At 42.9% G+C, this 14,241-nt stretch overlaps 1 protein-coding gene across 6 annotated transcripts in view; it reads left to right on the top strand.

The window, feature by feature from the left end:
• Positions 1-14,241, top strand: part of CCDC88A (coiled-coil domain containing 88A) — a 63,509-nt gene that overhangs the window by 42,562 nt on the left and 6,706 nt on the right. For 3 of the 6 annotated variants that reach the window (XM_056487174.1, XM_056487176.1, XM_056487175.1), the window contains exons 20-30: positions 185-462; positions 2,445-2,588; positions 3,124-3,310; positions 3,650-3,795; positions 4,423-4,515; positions 4,871-5,085; positions 9,707-9,790; positions 10,783-10,986; positions 11,261-11,332; positions 12,299-12,379; positions 13,730-13,986. In XM_056487174.1, the coding sequence (XP_056343149.1) occupies positions 185-462; positions 2,445-2,588; positions 3,124-3,310; positions 3,650-3,795; positions 4,423-4,515; positions 4,871-5,085; positions 9,707-9,790; positions 10,783-10,986; positions 11,261-11,332; positions 12,299-12,379; positions 13,730-13,986 (1,761 nt within the window). The other 3 variants (XM_056487172.1, XM_056487171.1, XM_056487177.1) reach the window with 2 other exon arrangements.

Below are 14,241 nucleotides of genomic sequence, written 5' to 3'. Positions count from 1 at the left end.
TTAGTCATGTCACAGATTTGGCTTTTATTAGGACCACCGGTGATCCATTTCTCCGAGGTACCTTGGTGCTGGAGGGAAATGGCAACGGGAAGGCTGCCAGTGGAGCAGCCAGAAGGGTTCTGAGGGCTAAAGCCCAGAGATGCTGGGAGCTGCAGTAACCAGGCTGTGCCCCTTGCTGCTGCAGGTGGAGAACTCCACGCTGAACTCGCAGAGCACGTCGCTGATGAACCAGAACGCGCAGCTGCAGATCCAGCAGTCGGCCCTCGAGAGCGAGAGCGAGGCGGCGCTGAAGGAGCGCGAGGAGCTGCGGGCGCTCTACGAGGCGCTGCTCAGGGACCACGAGCGCCTGGAGCAGCTGCACGAGCGCCAGGCCGCCGAGTACGAGTCCCTCATCAACAAGCACGGCAGCCTCAAGGCAGCCCACAAGAACCTGGAGCTGGAGCACAAGGACCTGGAGGACAGGTGAGTGCTGGCAGCAGAAACCATTCTGGTAAAATAGAGAATATTGAATTAATAAAGTATAGAATGAATAAAATCACTGAGTCCATCATCGCCAAGCACGGCAGCCTCAAGGCAGCCCACAAGAACCTGGAGCTGGAGCACAAGGACCTGGAGGACAGGTGAGTGCTGGCAGCAGAAACCGCTCTGGTAAAATAGAGAATATTGAATTAATAAAATCACTGAGTCCGTCATCGCCAAGCACGGCAGCCTCAAGGCAGCCCACAATCAGCAGAAACCACTCTGGTAAAATGTAGAATGAATAAAATTCAGAATAGAATACAAAATGAATAAAATCGCCATCACTTAATCACTAAGATTTAATGAGTCCCTCATCAACAAGCACGGCAGCCTAAATGCAGCCCACAAGAACCTGGAGCTGGAGCACAAGGACCTGGAGGACAGGTGAGTGCTGGCAGCAGAAACCATTCTGGTAAAATAGAGAATATTGAATTAATAAAATATAGAATGAATAAAATCACTGAGTCTGTCATCGCCAAGCATGGCAGCCTCAAGGCAGCCCACAATCAGCAGAAACCACTCTGGTAAAATGTAGAATGAATAAAATTCAGAATAGAATACAAAATGAATAAAATCGCCATCACTTAATCACTAAGATTTAATGAGTCCCTCATCTGCAAGCATGGCAGCCTCAAGGCAGCCCACAAGAACCTGGAGCTGGAGCACAAGGACCTGGAGGATAGGTAGATACTATCAGCAGAAATCACTCTGATAAAATACAGAATATTGAATTAATAAAGTATAGAATAGAAGATAGAATGCATAAAATCATTGCTTAGTCACTAAGATTTAACGAGTCCTTCATCGCCAAGTACGGCAGCCTCAAGGCAGCTCACAAAAACCTGGAGCTGGAGCACAAGGACTTGGAGGATAGGTAAGTGCTGACAGCAGAAATCACTCTGATAAAATAATTTTGTTATCATTCATAATTTTATCATTATCAGTGTATCATCTGGTAGAATGAATAAAATCACGTAATCACTAAGATTTAGCAAGTCCCTCATCGCCAAGCACAGCAGCTCACAAAAAACCTGGAGGTGTGGAGCACAAGGACTTGGAGGATAGATAAATACTGTCAGCAGAAATCACTCTGATAAAATACAAAATGAATAAAATACAGAATAAAATATAGAATGAATAAAATTAATAAAATCACCATCACTTAATCACTGATTTAATGAGTCCCTCATCACCAAGCATGGCAGCCCACAGGAACCTGGAGCTGGAGCACAAGGACCTGGAGGATAGGTAGATACTATCAGCAGAAATCACTCTGATAAAATACAGAATATTGAATTAATATTAAATGAATAAAGTATGGAATAGAATGTAAAATGAATAAAATCACTGAGTCTCTCATCATCAAGCATGGCAGCCTCAAGGCAGCCCACAAGAACCTGGAGCTGGAGCACAAGGAGCTGGAGGATAGGTGAGTGCTGGTAGCAGAAATCACTTTGGTAAAATATAGAATATTGAATTAATAAAGTATAGAATAGAAGATAGAATTAATAAAATGAATAAAATCACTGAGTCCCTCATTGCCAAGCACGGCAGCCTCAAGGCTGCTCAGAAAAACCTGGAGGTGTGGGGCACAAGGATAGGTAAATGTTGTCAGCAGAAATCACTCTGATAAAATACAGAATATGGAATGAATAAAATGAATAAAATCGCCATTGCTTAATCACTAAGATTTAAGGAGTCTCTCATCGCCAAGCACGGCAGTCTCAAAAAACCAAGGACTTGGAGGATAGGTAAATACTATCAGCAGAAATCACTCTAATAAAAGTATAAAATTAATAAAATCACCATCCCTTAATCACTAAGATTTAAACTTTAACAGAGGCCATTTTGTCAAATTTCCTTTTTTTTTTTTTTTTTTTTTTTTTTTTTTTTTTTTTGTCATTCTGTAAATTTTGTCTTTGCAGGTACAATCAATTGCTGAAACAAAAAGTGCAGCTGGAAGAGCTGGAGAAGGTTCTGAAGACAGAGCAGGACAAAATGCTGCAGCAAAGTGAGAAACATGAGACTGTGGCAGCAGAATATAAAAAGCTTCGGGATGAAAATGAAAGGTAAAGAGAATTCTGGCACTTGAGCACCCTCCAGGGCAGCCTAAACAAGTGGTGTGTTTTCACATTTCTTGGACACCTGATGCTGCTATTCCAAATATTCATGATCCCAAAGAAATATTCATTATATCCTGAGGGGACATGTGGGATAAAGGGGCATGGCAGGGCCCAGGAGGGACAAAGGGAGCCCAAGAATGGATATGTGTAACCTCCACAGTTGAAAAAGTTTGGGCCATTCCTGTTTTGTGTTGGCAGGAAATTCCAGCTGTTTTGTAAGGTTCTTTTTATTCTGAAAAGTGAAATCTTAAAACCAGTTGTGATGTAGAGATGCTGCTTTGTATTTAAGCATACAGAGAACAGTGCTTGGCTCAAAGGCAGAACACATTCCTGGGGAAATGAGGCTGGGATAACTTACAGGATGTGACAGTAAGGAATTTGTGTGTGTATTTGATGGAGTAGTTGGAAATGTCATGTTTCAGAGGGAGTGTGGGTAACAAATTCATTTCCAGCACTCTGTGATGGTGTCTCTGCATCCCAGGCTCAGTCACACGTACAGTCAGCTCCAGAGGGAGAATGAAGTGCTCCAAACTGACCACAAGAATCTGAAAACATTGTTGAACAATTCCAAACTGGAGCAAACACGCTTGGAAGCTGAGTTTTCCAAACTGAAAGAGCAGTACCAGCAACTGGATATTACATCAACAAAGCTAAATAATCAGTGTGAGGTATGTGGGAATACTGCTGTTTGTTATTTTTATAATTTATTTATAATTTAATGAATGTGCTGGAGTATCAGTCATTTATAGATAATGAAGTGGATTCAAAGGCTAATTAATTTGCTTACTGTACAGACAATACACAATTTCAGGCTCATATTAAGGAAAACCAGTTTAAATTATTTAAAGCATCCAAGAGGCTTTTATCAGTTGATTTGTGATTTAATTTTGAGTTCAATTTGACTCTCAGAATCCCTCTGTGGACCTAAACTTTCTTGCTAATCTCATGGTCTGTGTGTAAAGTGCACTCACATAAAAGTGCATGGGCAATTTCATCTGTTTTAACAGCTGCTCAGCCAACTTAAAGGAAACCTGGAGGAGGAAAACAGACACCTGCTGGATCAAATCCAGACCTTAATGCTGCAGAACAGAACTTTACTGGAGCAGAACATGGAAAGCAAGGATCTCTTCCATGTGGAGCAAAGGCAGTACATGTGAGTTGTGAAAACAAGGAAATCACTGTGATTAGGGCAATGCCAGCAATACCTGCATTTTTTAAAAAAAGCTTCTGTGATGTATAGAATTTAACACATGTGCTGCTTCTGAAATGCTTCTCTTTAAAATTAGAATTTCAGTGATAACTCAAAATATGAACATGATATTTGTAGTTCTAAAAGATCAGTGCATCTGTGTTCATTGCTGATGATGGAAGTGAGGAATAAAAACTGTATTTATTCTTCATTCTATTGCTGGCAAAGTTTAGATCTGTAATCACTGTATTTGCAGATTGATACATACATACATTGTAGATTTGTAATCTAAACTTTTTAATGGACTTGAGAGAAGAGGAAATGTGCTTATCTAAATGATACAGCACTTTATTTTAAAAGAGGGAATGTGTAATAAAGGCAAATGTAGTTTTACTCCATTCTATACCATTAAGTTAAGCCTAAGGCTGATTGTTTGCTGTATCTCTTGCTTGCTCAATAAGAAACAAGTGTTATACAAGAATTCCTCACAAAAGGTGACAATTTTCAGATGACAGATTCCCAGAGGAACGTGCTGCCCACACACCTGTGTATGTTTTTGAATCATAAATTACCATTAATTTCTGTTGGCAGCGACAAACTAAATGAGTTGAGGCGGCAGAAGGAGAAACTGGAGGAGAAGATAATGGATCAGTACAAATTTTATGAGCCATCTCCACCAAGAAGGTACTGTTGAACATGATGTGAAATTGTCCTGGTTATAAGGACAGGTGTCTACCAATAAAGGGGAAGCTTCTCTTTGAAACTGAGAATGTAAACTCCCCTTCTCCAAATTATTATTATAATTTTGATATTAAGGGGCTTTCAGGCAAAGATATGGGAATTAGGAATAACAGTTATTTACTAGGAAAATTAAAATAGAAATACAGTATTACAAAGAACAATCCCAACACTGCCAAAGTCAGAATCCAAGCTGACACCCGTCAGTCAGTCAGGGTGTTGGCACAGTCCCATTCAATGGTGGCATCCTGAGCAGTGTGTTAGAAATGCAGTGATGTGCTTGATGTGCTGTTGGTGACAGGAGGGGCAACTGGATCACGCTGAAGATGAGGAAGCTGATCAAGTCCAAGAAGGACGGGAACCGCGAGCGCCTCAAGTCGGTGACGCTGACGCCCACGCGCTCCGAGTCCAGCGAGGGATTCCTGCAGCTGCCCCACCAGGACAGCCAGGACAGCTCCTCTGTGGGCTCCAACTCCCTGGAGGATGGGCAGACCCTGGGCACCAAAAAGAGTAGCAGTGAGTACTGCAAACCGCTCGGTCGCGTGAATAAACCGTGGCGGAATGTTGGCAAGGTCTGCGCGTTGTGGAGGGTTTGTAAAGGTCTTTTTTTGGGCTGTAGGAATGAAGCCTGGATTAGTTTATTAAGGGCTGAAGTTCTTGCAAACTCCCTGAAATGTTTGGGCATCTCGAAATGCACTCTCAGTGCCTGGGTAAGATGGAGCAGGCACTGGTACTGGGTCAGGCGAGCAGGGTTTGGGATAGAATGTCAGGTGTCACCACCTTTTTGTTTCTCCCTCTTGTCCCAGCATGACTCTTTCCCCTTGTCATGGAAGTGTTTTTCCAAGCTGTGGCTGTGCTAACATCCTGGAGTTGCTAAAAACACTTTCTGCCTGAAGGTGTTCCCCCAGCATCTCACAAAATCAACCATGAGATCTGGATATGCAACAAGAGTGTTAATGTGGAAACACGACCTGTTAAAATTACAGGAATTGTTACTGATTCTGAAATTGGAAGTGGTTGAGAGGGAGAACAAGGACTTAGAGAAATGTGATTAGATAGAATATTCCAGGCACAATTTGCTGACCTTGAAAGATTTGATAGCCATCCCATTAGGGTGCCCATGATATATATATATATATATATAAGGCCAGATTCTGTTTATTATTATTTATTATCTGTGTTTTTTGTTCTTTACTCTTGGCATGAATCATAAACTGCCCAGTTTCTCACAACTTGAGAGGTATAATTACAGCCAAGTTATCAGGATGTAATGGTTCTGTTTAATAACTGTGCACCAAAAGCATTTTGGCTGTGCATGTAAAAGCATCAGAATCCATGTGCATTAACAGTCACTTCCAGCCTTTGCACTACTACTTTTAAATGTGATGTATTGGGGTTCAAAAGACAGCAGGTCTGGGGTTTGTGCCAGCTGTGAATTATTACAGCCATTATGATGTGCTTTTCTTTTTCTTCTGGGCTTCTTGGAGAAGCTTAGTCAAAAATGGCAGAAGATAAAATCAGATCTGTATTTTTTTTAATAATAAAATAGTTCAGGGGTATTTTTAGCATTATTGTTACTAACTTACCCCTTTGGGGAGCTCAACCTTTTTCAGTGTAAGCTTCAAAAGAGTTACTTTTCAAACTTGTTTAAAAAGCAGCTGTTGCTTTTACATCCAAACCGTGAGTGGTGTGGAACTGGGGAGTGACTGCAGCTGTCCTGGATGTGTGTCAGGGGGAGCTGGGGGTGTGCACGCCGTGGTTCAGCCCATCTGCATCTGTGTCAGCAATGTCATGTTCTGGAAGGGCTTTTCCTGTGGCAGTGCTCTTTGCATGATCCTTGGGACCTTGTAGTGTGCAGTTACCCTGCTGGGGAGCCACGGCTGCAGTTACGGTGGCTGAGCCTCAAAAGAGGTTTGAAGCTGTTCAGACCTCATTAATTTTCTACTCCATGGGCCTTGTTCATGTTTCCCTTAATCCCAGTGTATTTATCCACAAACTGGAAGGGCTGATCTAATTCCGGATCCTAACCTTCCTCCATTGCACATGTCGCCATGGAAACCAGAGTTTTGGAGAGAATTCGGATGTGTTTTGTGCCAGCTCAGCTCTGACAGGCTCTGGGACAGATCTGAGACAGTTTGTGCCTCACAAAGCAGAGAGAATATCTCAGTGTGACCAGGGCTGGTGATGGTGCACGTTTTGCATTCTGTTTCTTCTGCTCCTAGAGTGACTGTAAGTCCTAAATCCCGGGATTTGGGGGCTTTGCTTTTCCCTGGGGAGCAGTTTGGCAGCAGCAGCTTGCACTGAAGGAGCTACAGGAGGGAGCAAAGATGTGAGTGCCACCTGTCTGTGCCAGTGCTCAGGTGCTGGAGCTCTGTGCTGGCTGAAGAGGAGTTCTGTGCCACCCTGACCTCCAGAAGTGGGGAAGAAGGAACTGATTCCAGCGGGAGCTGCCGGGGTGAAACGTCCTGAGTGTCCTTGAGAAGGCAGCTCACCTTCCCTGGCACCAACCAGAGCTGTTCTGAGCTGCAGGACTGAGCATCTGCCACACAGATCTCCAGGCTGCACAGGGCTCACACCCCCACTCCCTGGCACAGATACTGGGTTCTAAAGTGCAGTGTGTGACATCTGTAGTTTTTCCTCTTTGTGGCTGCTGGTGGAGGTTGTGTTTTCCCAACACAGGCCACTTTCTCATAGAAAAGGTTTCCAGGAGAGCTGTTATCTCCCTGGGAAAGGTGATCTTGGCACAAAAATCAGGTTACCCTGTTCTCAGAGAACACCAGTTGAGGTCTCAGGGCGTGGCCAGAGCCTGTGTCTGATCCCTGTGGGAAGGAGGGGGTGTCTGGAGGCTTTTGCTGTCACAACACAGGTTGATCCTGCAGGAAATGTGTGCTCCTGACTGCAGGGTTTCACCTTGGCTTTTCATAGCCTCCTTCTTCCCAGGTACTGCCCCAAATTATTATTGATCACCCCTAATGATCAGCTGAATGCTGTGGATCTGAAACCTGCTCTGTGCAGAGCTTTTCCTCTGCATGGATGGGGCCATTCTGGGCTTTTCCAGAGAAATCCCAAGACAGGCAGAGGAGACTTCTCTTTTCTGTGGAGAAATACAGATATCCTTTGCTGGCTTCCACTTTAGCCAGGAGTGAACAAGTTCCCAGTGACTCAGGGCTGTTAGTAAACTCTCATCTCCACTAGGAACACCAGGAGCAGGCATGCTGTGCCACAGAGAGAATCAAAGGAATGTTCTGGGCTCCATTTTCCAATACCAAAGCATTTTTAAGATTTCTGCCTCATATTTTCTTCTGTGCATGGACACAACAGTGTCAGGATTTAAATGCAGAGTTCACAGATTTCAGGCAAGCAGGAGAGTTACAAGATGGGATGTTTTCCACTCAGTTCAGGAATTATGCAGTACTCATCATTCATTGTCAGCTCAGAAAGCAAGAAGGTGTTTGTGGAATACTGAAAAGAAAAAGAAGAGTTGATTTCTGCTGTAGCTCTGCCATCCCAGTATTAATTATGATTATTACTATCATTACTATTCCTGAGGTGAATTCTGTGCAAACATTACTGACAGTTTCCCAAGAATTTTGGTTTTCGATGCAGGATTTCCAGGACATGAGTGGTTGTAGGGGAGGTTCCTGGTGGGCACACCTGCTGAGAGCCATAAATCAGTCCTTTTGGAGTGGATTTGTGCTATTGGACAGGAAGGACAGATGACTCAAACACTTGTTGACCATCCTCTGGTTACTTTTTCGTAAGATTAAGGAGTTTTTAGTGAAGAGGAGTCAGTTATCTTCCATAAAGGATTGCAGAGGGATGAGTTATTTTGTCTGTAAAGAATTACAGAAGTTACAGAGGTATTTTTTTTTTTTTGTGTCATCTTGATGACAAAAAGAAATAGAACAGAATGACCTCTTTGGTTAGATTGTTTTGTGAACCTGTTCCTGTGGGTGCAGACACAGGAAGAGCTGATGGAGAGGGAGGAACAGGGAATATTTCACTGCCAGGGTAGCTCATGTGCACTTGTAAATGGTATATATGATATATATGCACTGCTCTGTACAGAACTGCTGTGTGCCAGGCTGGGGGAGCAGGGCACACCTCCCAAACCAGGCACAGCATGGTCCTGCAGAACTCTGCAGAAAGCAGAGCTGCTGCCACCTGCAGAAATCACTGCTTTGGGCAATTCCATCCTGTGTCCCCTTCTGGGTCATTCCATGGTGGCTCCTGTGCCTGGCATCAGCCCCCAGACTTCCCCAAGGCAGGTCAGCAGTTCCTAATGCAGAGTTCCTGACTCCAAGGACAAGATTAACTCGTGACTTCCCCCTCCTCCCTCTTTTAATACTGTTTGTAATTTTAACTCTGTAATTCTCCTGGTAGACTTTAACTCCGTTTTCCTTGGGCCCTCCCAAAACGTTACAGCAACACTCACTTTTGGATTTTCTTTTGCTGTTTTGTTTTTTTTTTTTTCCTTTGGTGTTTTTTTTTCAGCTAAAATACTTGCACATTTCAAGCAGATTGATTTTAGTATTTTACCAAAATACTGCCCACAAATTAAATTGACCAGAAGGCCCTTGCAGGTTTTCTATGAGACAGTAGATGACCAAAGTTATTACTGAGCACAAAATGGAAGAACTGAAGACAGATGAAGACTGTGTCCCCTTAGATGTGCAGGCAAAGCATTACAGAAGTTATTAGCCCCTCAAAAATAATGATGTGAACATATTTTAACATAGAGATTGTGCTTAGAGTTGCTTTCATTTTCAGCTTTTTTTGGCTTCACATTTTTCTTAATGTTAAAAAAAAAGTGTTACTTTTCACAGTAAAAATTACGTAGTGGTCAATTCCTGTAATCACCAGCAAAGAAGTTGCATTTATTTTTTCAATGTATTGCCCTCTGCACTGTGATTTTCAGTGCATTTCTGAGTTACCTGAGCTTTCCTGTTTCAGTGTACTTTTCATATTTCATTATCACCCAGAAGCAGGAGAATGATAGCTTTTAGCATAGCATACCTAGCTTAAACTCAGACATTCATTTCTGTCCTTAGTTTCAACATTTAACTTCCATCTGTTCTTCTCCCTTTTTTTCTTTCATTTCCCTGTTTCCGTTTTTCCTCATGCTATGACATAAAAGTGGGTGCACTGAAAAGACTGCCCTTTTTGAGGAACAGACCGAAGGAAAAAGACAAAATGAAGGCCTTCTACCGTCGCTCCATGTGTAAGATTTATGACAGTTCAGCTTCTTCTCAATGGCTACACTGGCTTCCATACTAATTTTTCACTAACCTCTCCCTGGACTGCGCTCTGGTTTTCCTCCTCTTTTGCAATGTGCAAGTCCTGCTACGGTACAAGGAGCTGGAGCTTTTTTCTTTTTTTACTTTTTCTTTCCCCCGTCCCCAACCTCCTTTTTTTTTTTTTTAATAATAATAAAAAAAAAAACTTTAGCACTGAATGCTTTATGTCTGTGCCGTGCACATGCATATAATCTATTCAGTGCCTTGTGACTGCATATATTTGTATACATGGCTGTCTATATACACATGGCCCCATGTGTATATGAATTTACAGTGCACTGTGTTAACAGAAATAGTTGTAAATGCCACGTTTCATAAGCCTTTTGTTAAGAAGTCACTGTAATTATTTTATTTTTGTTTTGTTTAAAGCAAGTGTAGGAGATTGTGCAAGGCTCTCTGGTGGTCTGTCACTCTGCGAGTGTTCCTCAGAATGCTGCATTGATTTCTTTTGTTTCGTTTTATTTTCTAATGAGGGGTGGACAGTTTTCTGGAGTGTGGGGCAGTGAAGGTGAATATCATCAGCTGTGGTATTTTTCAGATCCTCTCTCTGTTGCTCTGTAAACCCCAGTGTGCCTGCAGTAACCTGCACTGTACAAGGATCCCGTGTGAGCGCTGGCACTCCGTTCTATGAGCACCCACTTTTGTCCCCGCTCATCCCATTTTCTCACGGCAAGCAGAGCCTCTAACAGCACCTGGCGCATGGCGATCCCTGCTGAGCTGTTTTGGGCACCTCCCCGGGCTCCGGAGCCCCTCCCTCCCTCCCTCCCTCCCTCCCGGTGCATGCGGTACCCGGGGTGTGGTTTGCTCCTGCTGGCGCTTTAAACGCTTCCAGAACTGTCCGACCTTTGCAATGCCAGTTAACAACCCCGGCAGGTCCATTGCCCACGCTGATCATTTGCTTTCATTTGCATCCCAGCCATGAATGACCTGGTGCAGTCCATGGTCCTGGCAGGAGGACAATGGACAGGTAGTTCTGAGCATCTGGAGGGTCCTGATGATATATCCACGGGTAAAAGGAGGAAGGAATTGGGAGCTATGGCCTTCTCCACTACAGCTATCAACTTTGCCACTGTCAACTCCTCCACAGGCTTCAGATCCAAGCAGTTGCTAAATAATAAAGGTATAGGTAGAAGCTTTTTGCACCCTGATGTAACTGTGTGAATGTTAATGTTTTAAGTTTTTTCAATCTTAATAATTGAGTTGCAGTGCTAAGATAATGACCTGGTTTAATAACTGCAGTTATAAATTGTTTCAAGGTTTTTCCTACATAATGTTTCCTAAGTAAAAATTGATTGTTTTGAAAAATAATTTTTACCGTTTCACCAATGATAAGTATTTTAATAATCTTTCTACTATATTTTATTTTACATCTTCCTTTATGTCTCTGTGTGTAGATACTACATCCTTTGAAGATGTAAGTCCACAAGGTATTAGTGATGATTCTAGTACAGGATCAAGAGTTCATGGTAAGATGTGAGCTTTAATGAAATGAATTAAGGATGTGTGGTGTGAATGTTAATGAACTTGTGAAAATACAGTGAATGGCATCATTGCAATGAGCATGCTCTCTCTGATTTTCATATCTCTCGAATGTATTGTATCATTTCTTCAGATTCTCCTTTCTCTCTTAACTACTACATCAGACAGATGTTCTGTATCTCTGGTAGAAAGTATTTGTGAAGTGCATCTGAACAGGATCAAAACATTTTCCCCTTTAGTGGGAAAATGTTTTAACTTCCATTCGGAGTTAATAGTAAATAAAGGAAGTTAGCATTTCAATCTTAAAAAACCAAGTCCAAATCTGGCCTGAGTTTTCAGTGTTTATTGTTCAGTGAACCCCAAATTTGCCATGTGCTGTAGTTTATAAGCTCATGTTCCTTCAAGCAAAGCTTTGAAGTGAAAAATAGGCTATTAATAGAAGTGAAGTTTTAACTGCACTATAAACATTTACAATGAGTACAAGCAGCAGACATTTTTGAGGCTCCTAACAGTGCATTTCCCTTGTATTGGCTTAGGAGTACAGGACTTTATCTGTGCAGATGCTCTTGCTCCTCCTGTCCGTGGCATTCCAGCCCTGTGCAGGGTTCCCTGTCAGATCTGTTGTAAGTGACCTGAGCACAGCAGCCCCTGCATGCCCCTGTCTGAGCCCTGCTCCCCTCTGAGCACTCAGTTTCAATTCTAAACTACATTCTCTCTCTTTTCCTCTCCTCTGTACCTCGCTATTCCTGTAGTGCCCTTTTCCAAAGTGTCCTCTTGGACCGCCTGGAAATTCCTTCGCTTTCTGATCTGTAAGAAACCACTTTGTTCCCATGGGCATGCTGAGCCTGGGAGGTCGTGCATGATCCTCTGAGCATTCTCTCAGCACAGTGTGAAGGTGCTGTGTCCTCTGCTGAAATGTTGTTCATCATGGTGTCTCCTAATTTTCCATTCAGCTTCCAGACCAGCCAGCCTTGATAGTGGCAGGACATCCACTAGCAATAGCAATAACAATGCTTCACTCCATGAAGTCAAAGGTATGCTGGGGGTGAATTCACATCCCTGCTTCATTTCCATTCTTTTCTCTGTAAGATCATCTGTAGAGATTCAAAAACCCCCACAACCAAAAGCATCCCACTGCACAGCACAGCCTGTGCTTCCTTGAGTGTTTCACAGCCTTCCTTCCCCAGACTAGAAGCACAGGTATTTCATGGTTTTAATAAGTATTAAAAGGGTGGTGTTAATTTTTAAACAAAAACTATTTTAAACCAAACCTAACCCAGATAACATTACAAAATCAGAATTCCCCCCCAAATTACTTTAAAAGCTTTTTAAGCTGAGGAGTTGCTCTTGTTCTTGTTTTTTTTTTTTTTTTCTCCAAGCATCCTCCTGCGCTGCACTGCTGCTGTGGGCTGTGTGCTGTACAACTGCACAACATGGCACTTGTGATTCATGCTGAAAACCTTGATATTTCTGTTTTAATAGATTATTAACATCCCTGGATTTATCAGTATTCTCTAAATGTTATGCATTAGCCCTGATATATTTTTGTTTCTTGTGGCTTTTTTGGCTGGAGACTCTTGTACAGACTAGACTAGAGCACTGCCAGCTCAAGACTTCATTTAATATTCATGGCTTGCATCTTTTAAATGCTGTCTGTTTGTTTGGAAATTTAGGAATGAATGCTAGCTGAATATTTCTGGTAGTTTAGTTAAATCTGTTAGATTGCTTCTTTCTGTAAAAGATCCCTTGAGGTCCTCCTCACCCTAGTGTGTTTACAAGATTAGGCATTTCCACCAGAAACAATTTATCTTGGTTCAAACTTAATTTCATTTCTTAGAGGTGACATGAAGCTGGAAATACTTGATTATCCATCAGTATTTTTTAAGCAATTCATAGTTACTGACAAATCAAATGAGCTGGTGTTGTGGAATTTATTTTGCATCTAACACCATGTGCTTCCTTCAGGTCCCAGTTGTAACAAACTAGGAGTAACAGCAGAAATTTTTGGAGAAGGAGCATTCCTGAGTAGTTCTTGATGGAGAAAGTACTTTCCTTTATATTTCCTTTAACATTTAATTACCCTGTGCCTCCCAACGATGCTGAACAGGAGTGGAGATGTCTCTTGGAATATAATACTATGTAGGTGGAGGCCCAGATTATAAGAGAAAGGCAGTTGTTATTAAAAAAAAAATCCCATGTTTGAAGGCTGCAAAAGGTAAGTCAGGGGAGTGCAATTTTACAGAGTAAAAAATAACAACTGGACTTTTTAAAATAAAATTAATATTAACTGAATCTGGTGACATTGCAGACTGGAGTGGGGCTATAGGGGTTGACAGCTCTTTGGTGTGTTTCTGATGGGAATACTGACTGCCTTCCCCCCAAAGCAGGTGCACTGAACAGCCAGAGCAGGCCCCAGAGCCACAGCAGTGGGGAGTTCAGCCTGCTGCACGAGCACGAGGCCTGGTCCAGCAGCAGCAGCAGCCCCATCCAGTACCTGAAGGGACACAGCAGAGGCAGCCCTGTGCTCCAGCACAGGACACCTGAGAGCTGTGGCAAACACACCAAAACAGGCTCCCCTGGCAGTGAAGTGGTCACCCTGCAGCAGTTCCTGGAAGAAAGCAACAAGAGTAACTCCAGTGAGGTCAGTCTGAGGGTGTTTCACCATGCAGTGCCCATCTGTGGGCTCAGAATTAGTGAGTAGAGTTCCTTACAGATTCCTTGGAGCTGTCAATCACACCTGCATTGGGAGGTCACAGGTACTGTCCAGTTCCACCAGCAGGAAATCTGGAATTCTGCAGCTGGACCCTCTGTGGTGCCTGGGTTGGGTAGGAAGGCTGACCCAGTGTCCAGTGTGTGGGACAGCAGGCCCAGAGTGGGCTCAGTCTTCTTCCAGTCC

Source organism: Oenanthe melanoleuca, chromosome 3 (genome assembly GCF_029582105.1).
Source record: "Oenanthe melanoleuca isolate GR-GAL-2019-014 chromosome 3, OMel1.0, whole genome shotgun sequence".
In the NCBI taxonomy this organism is placed as follows: Eukaryota; Metazoa; Chordata; class Aves; order Passeriformes; family Muscicapidae; genus Oenanthe; species Oenanthe melanoleuca.
The sequence above is the reverse complement of the archived record's forward strand: the minus strand, read 5'-3'. Positions and strand labels throughout refer to the sequence as shown.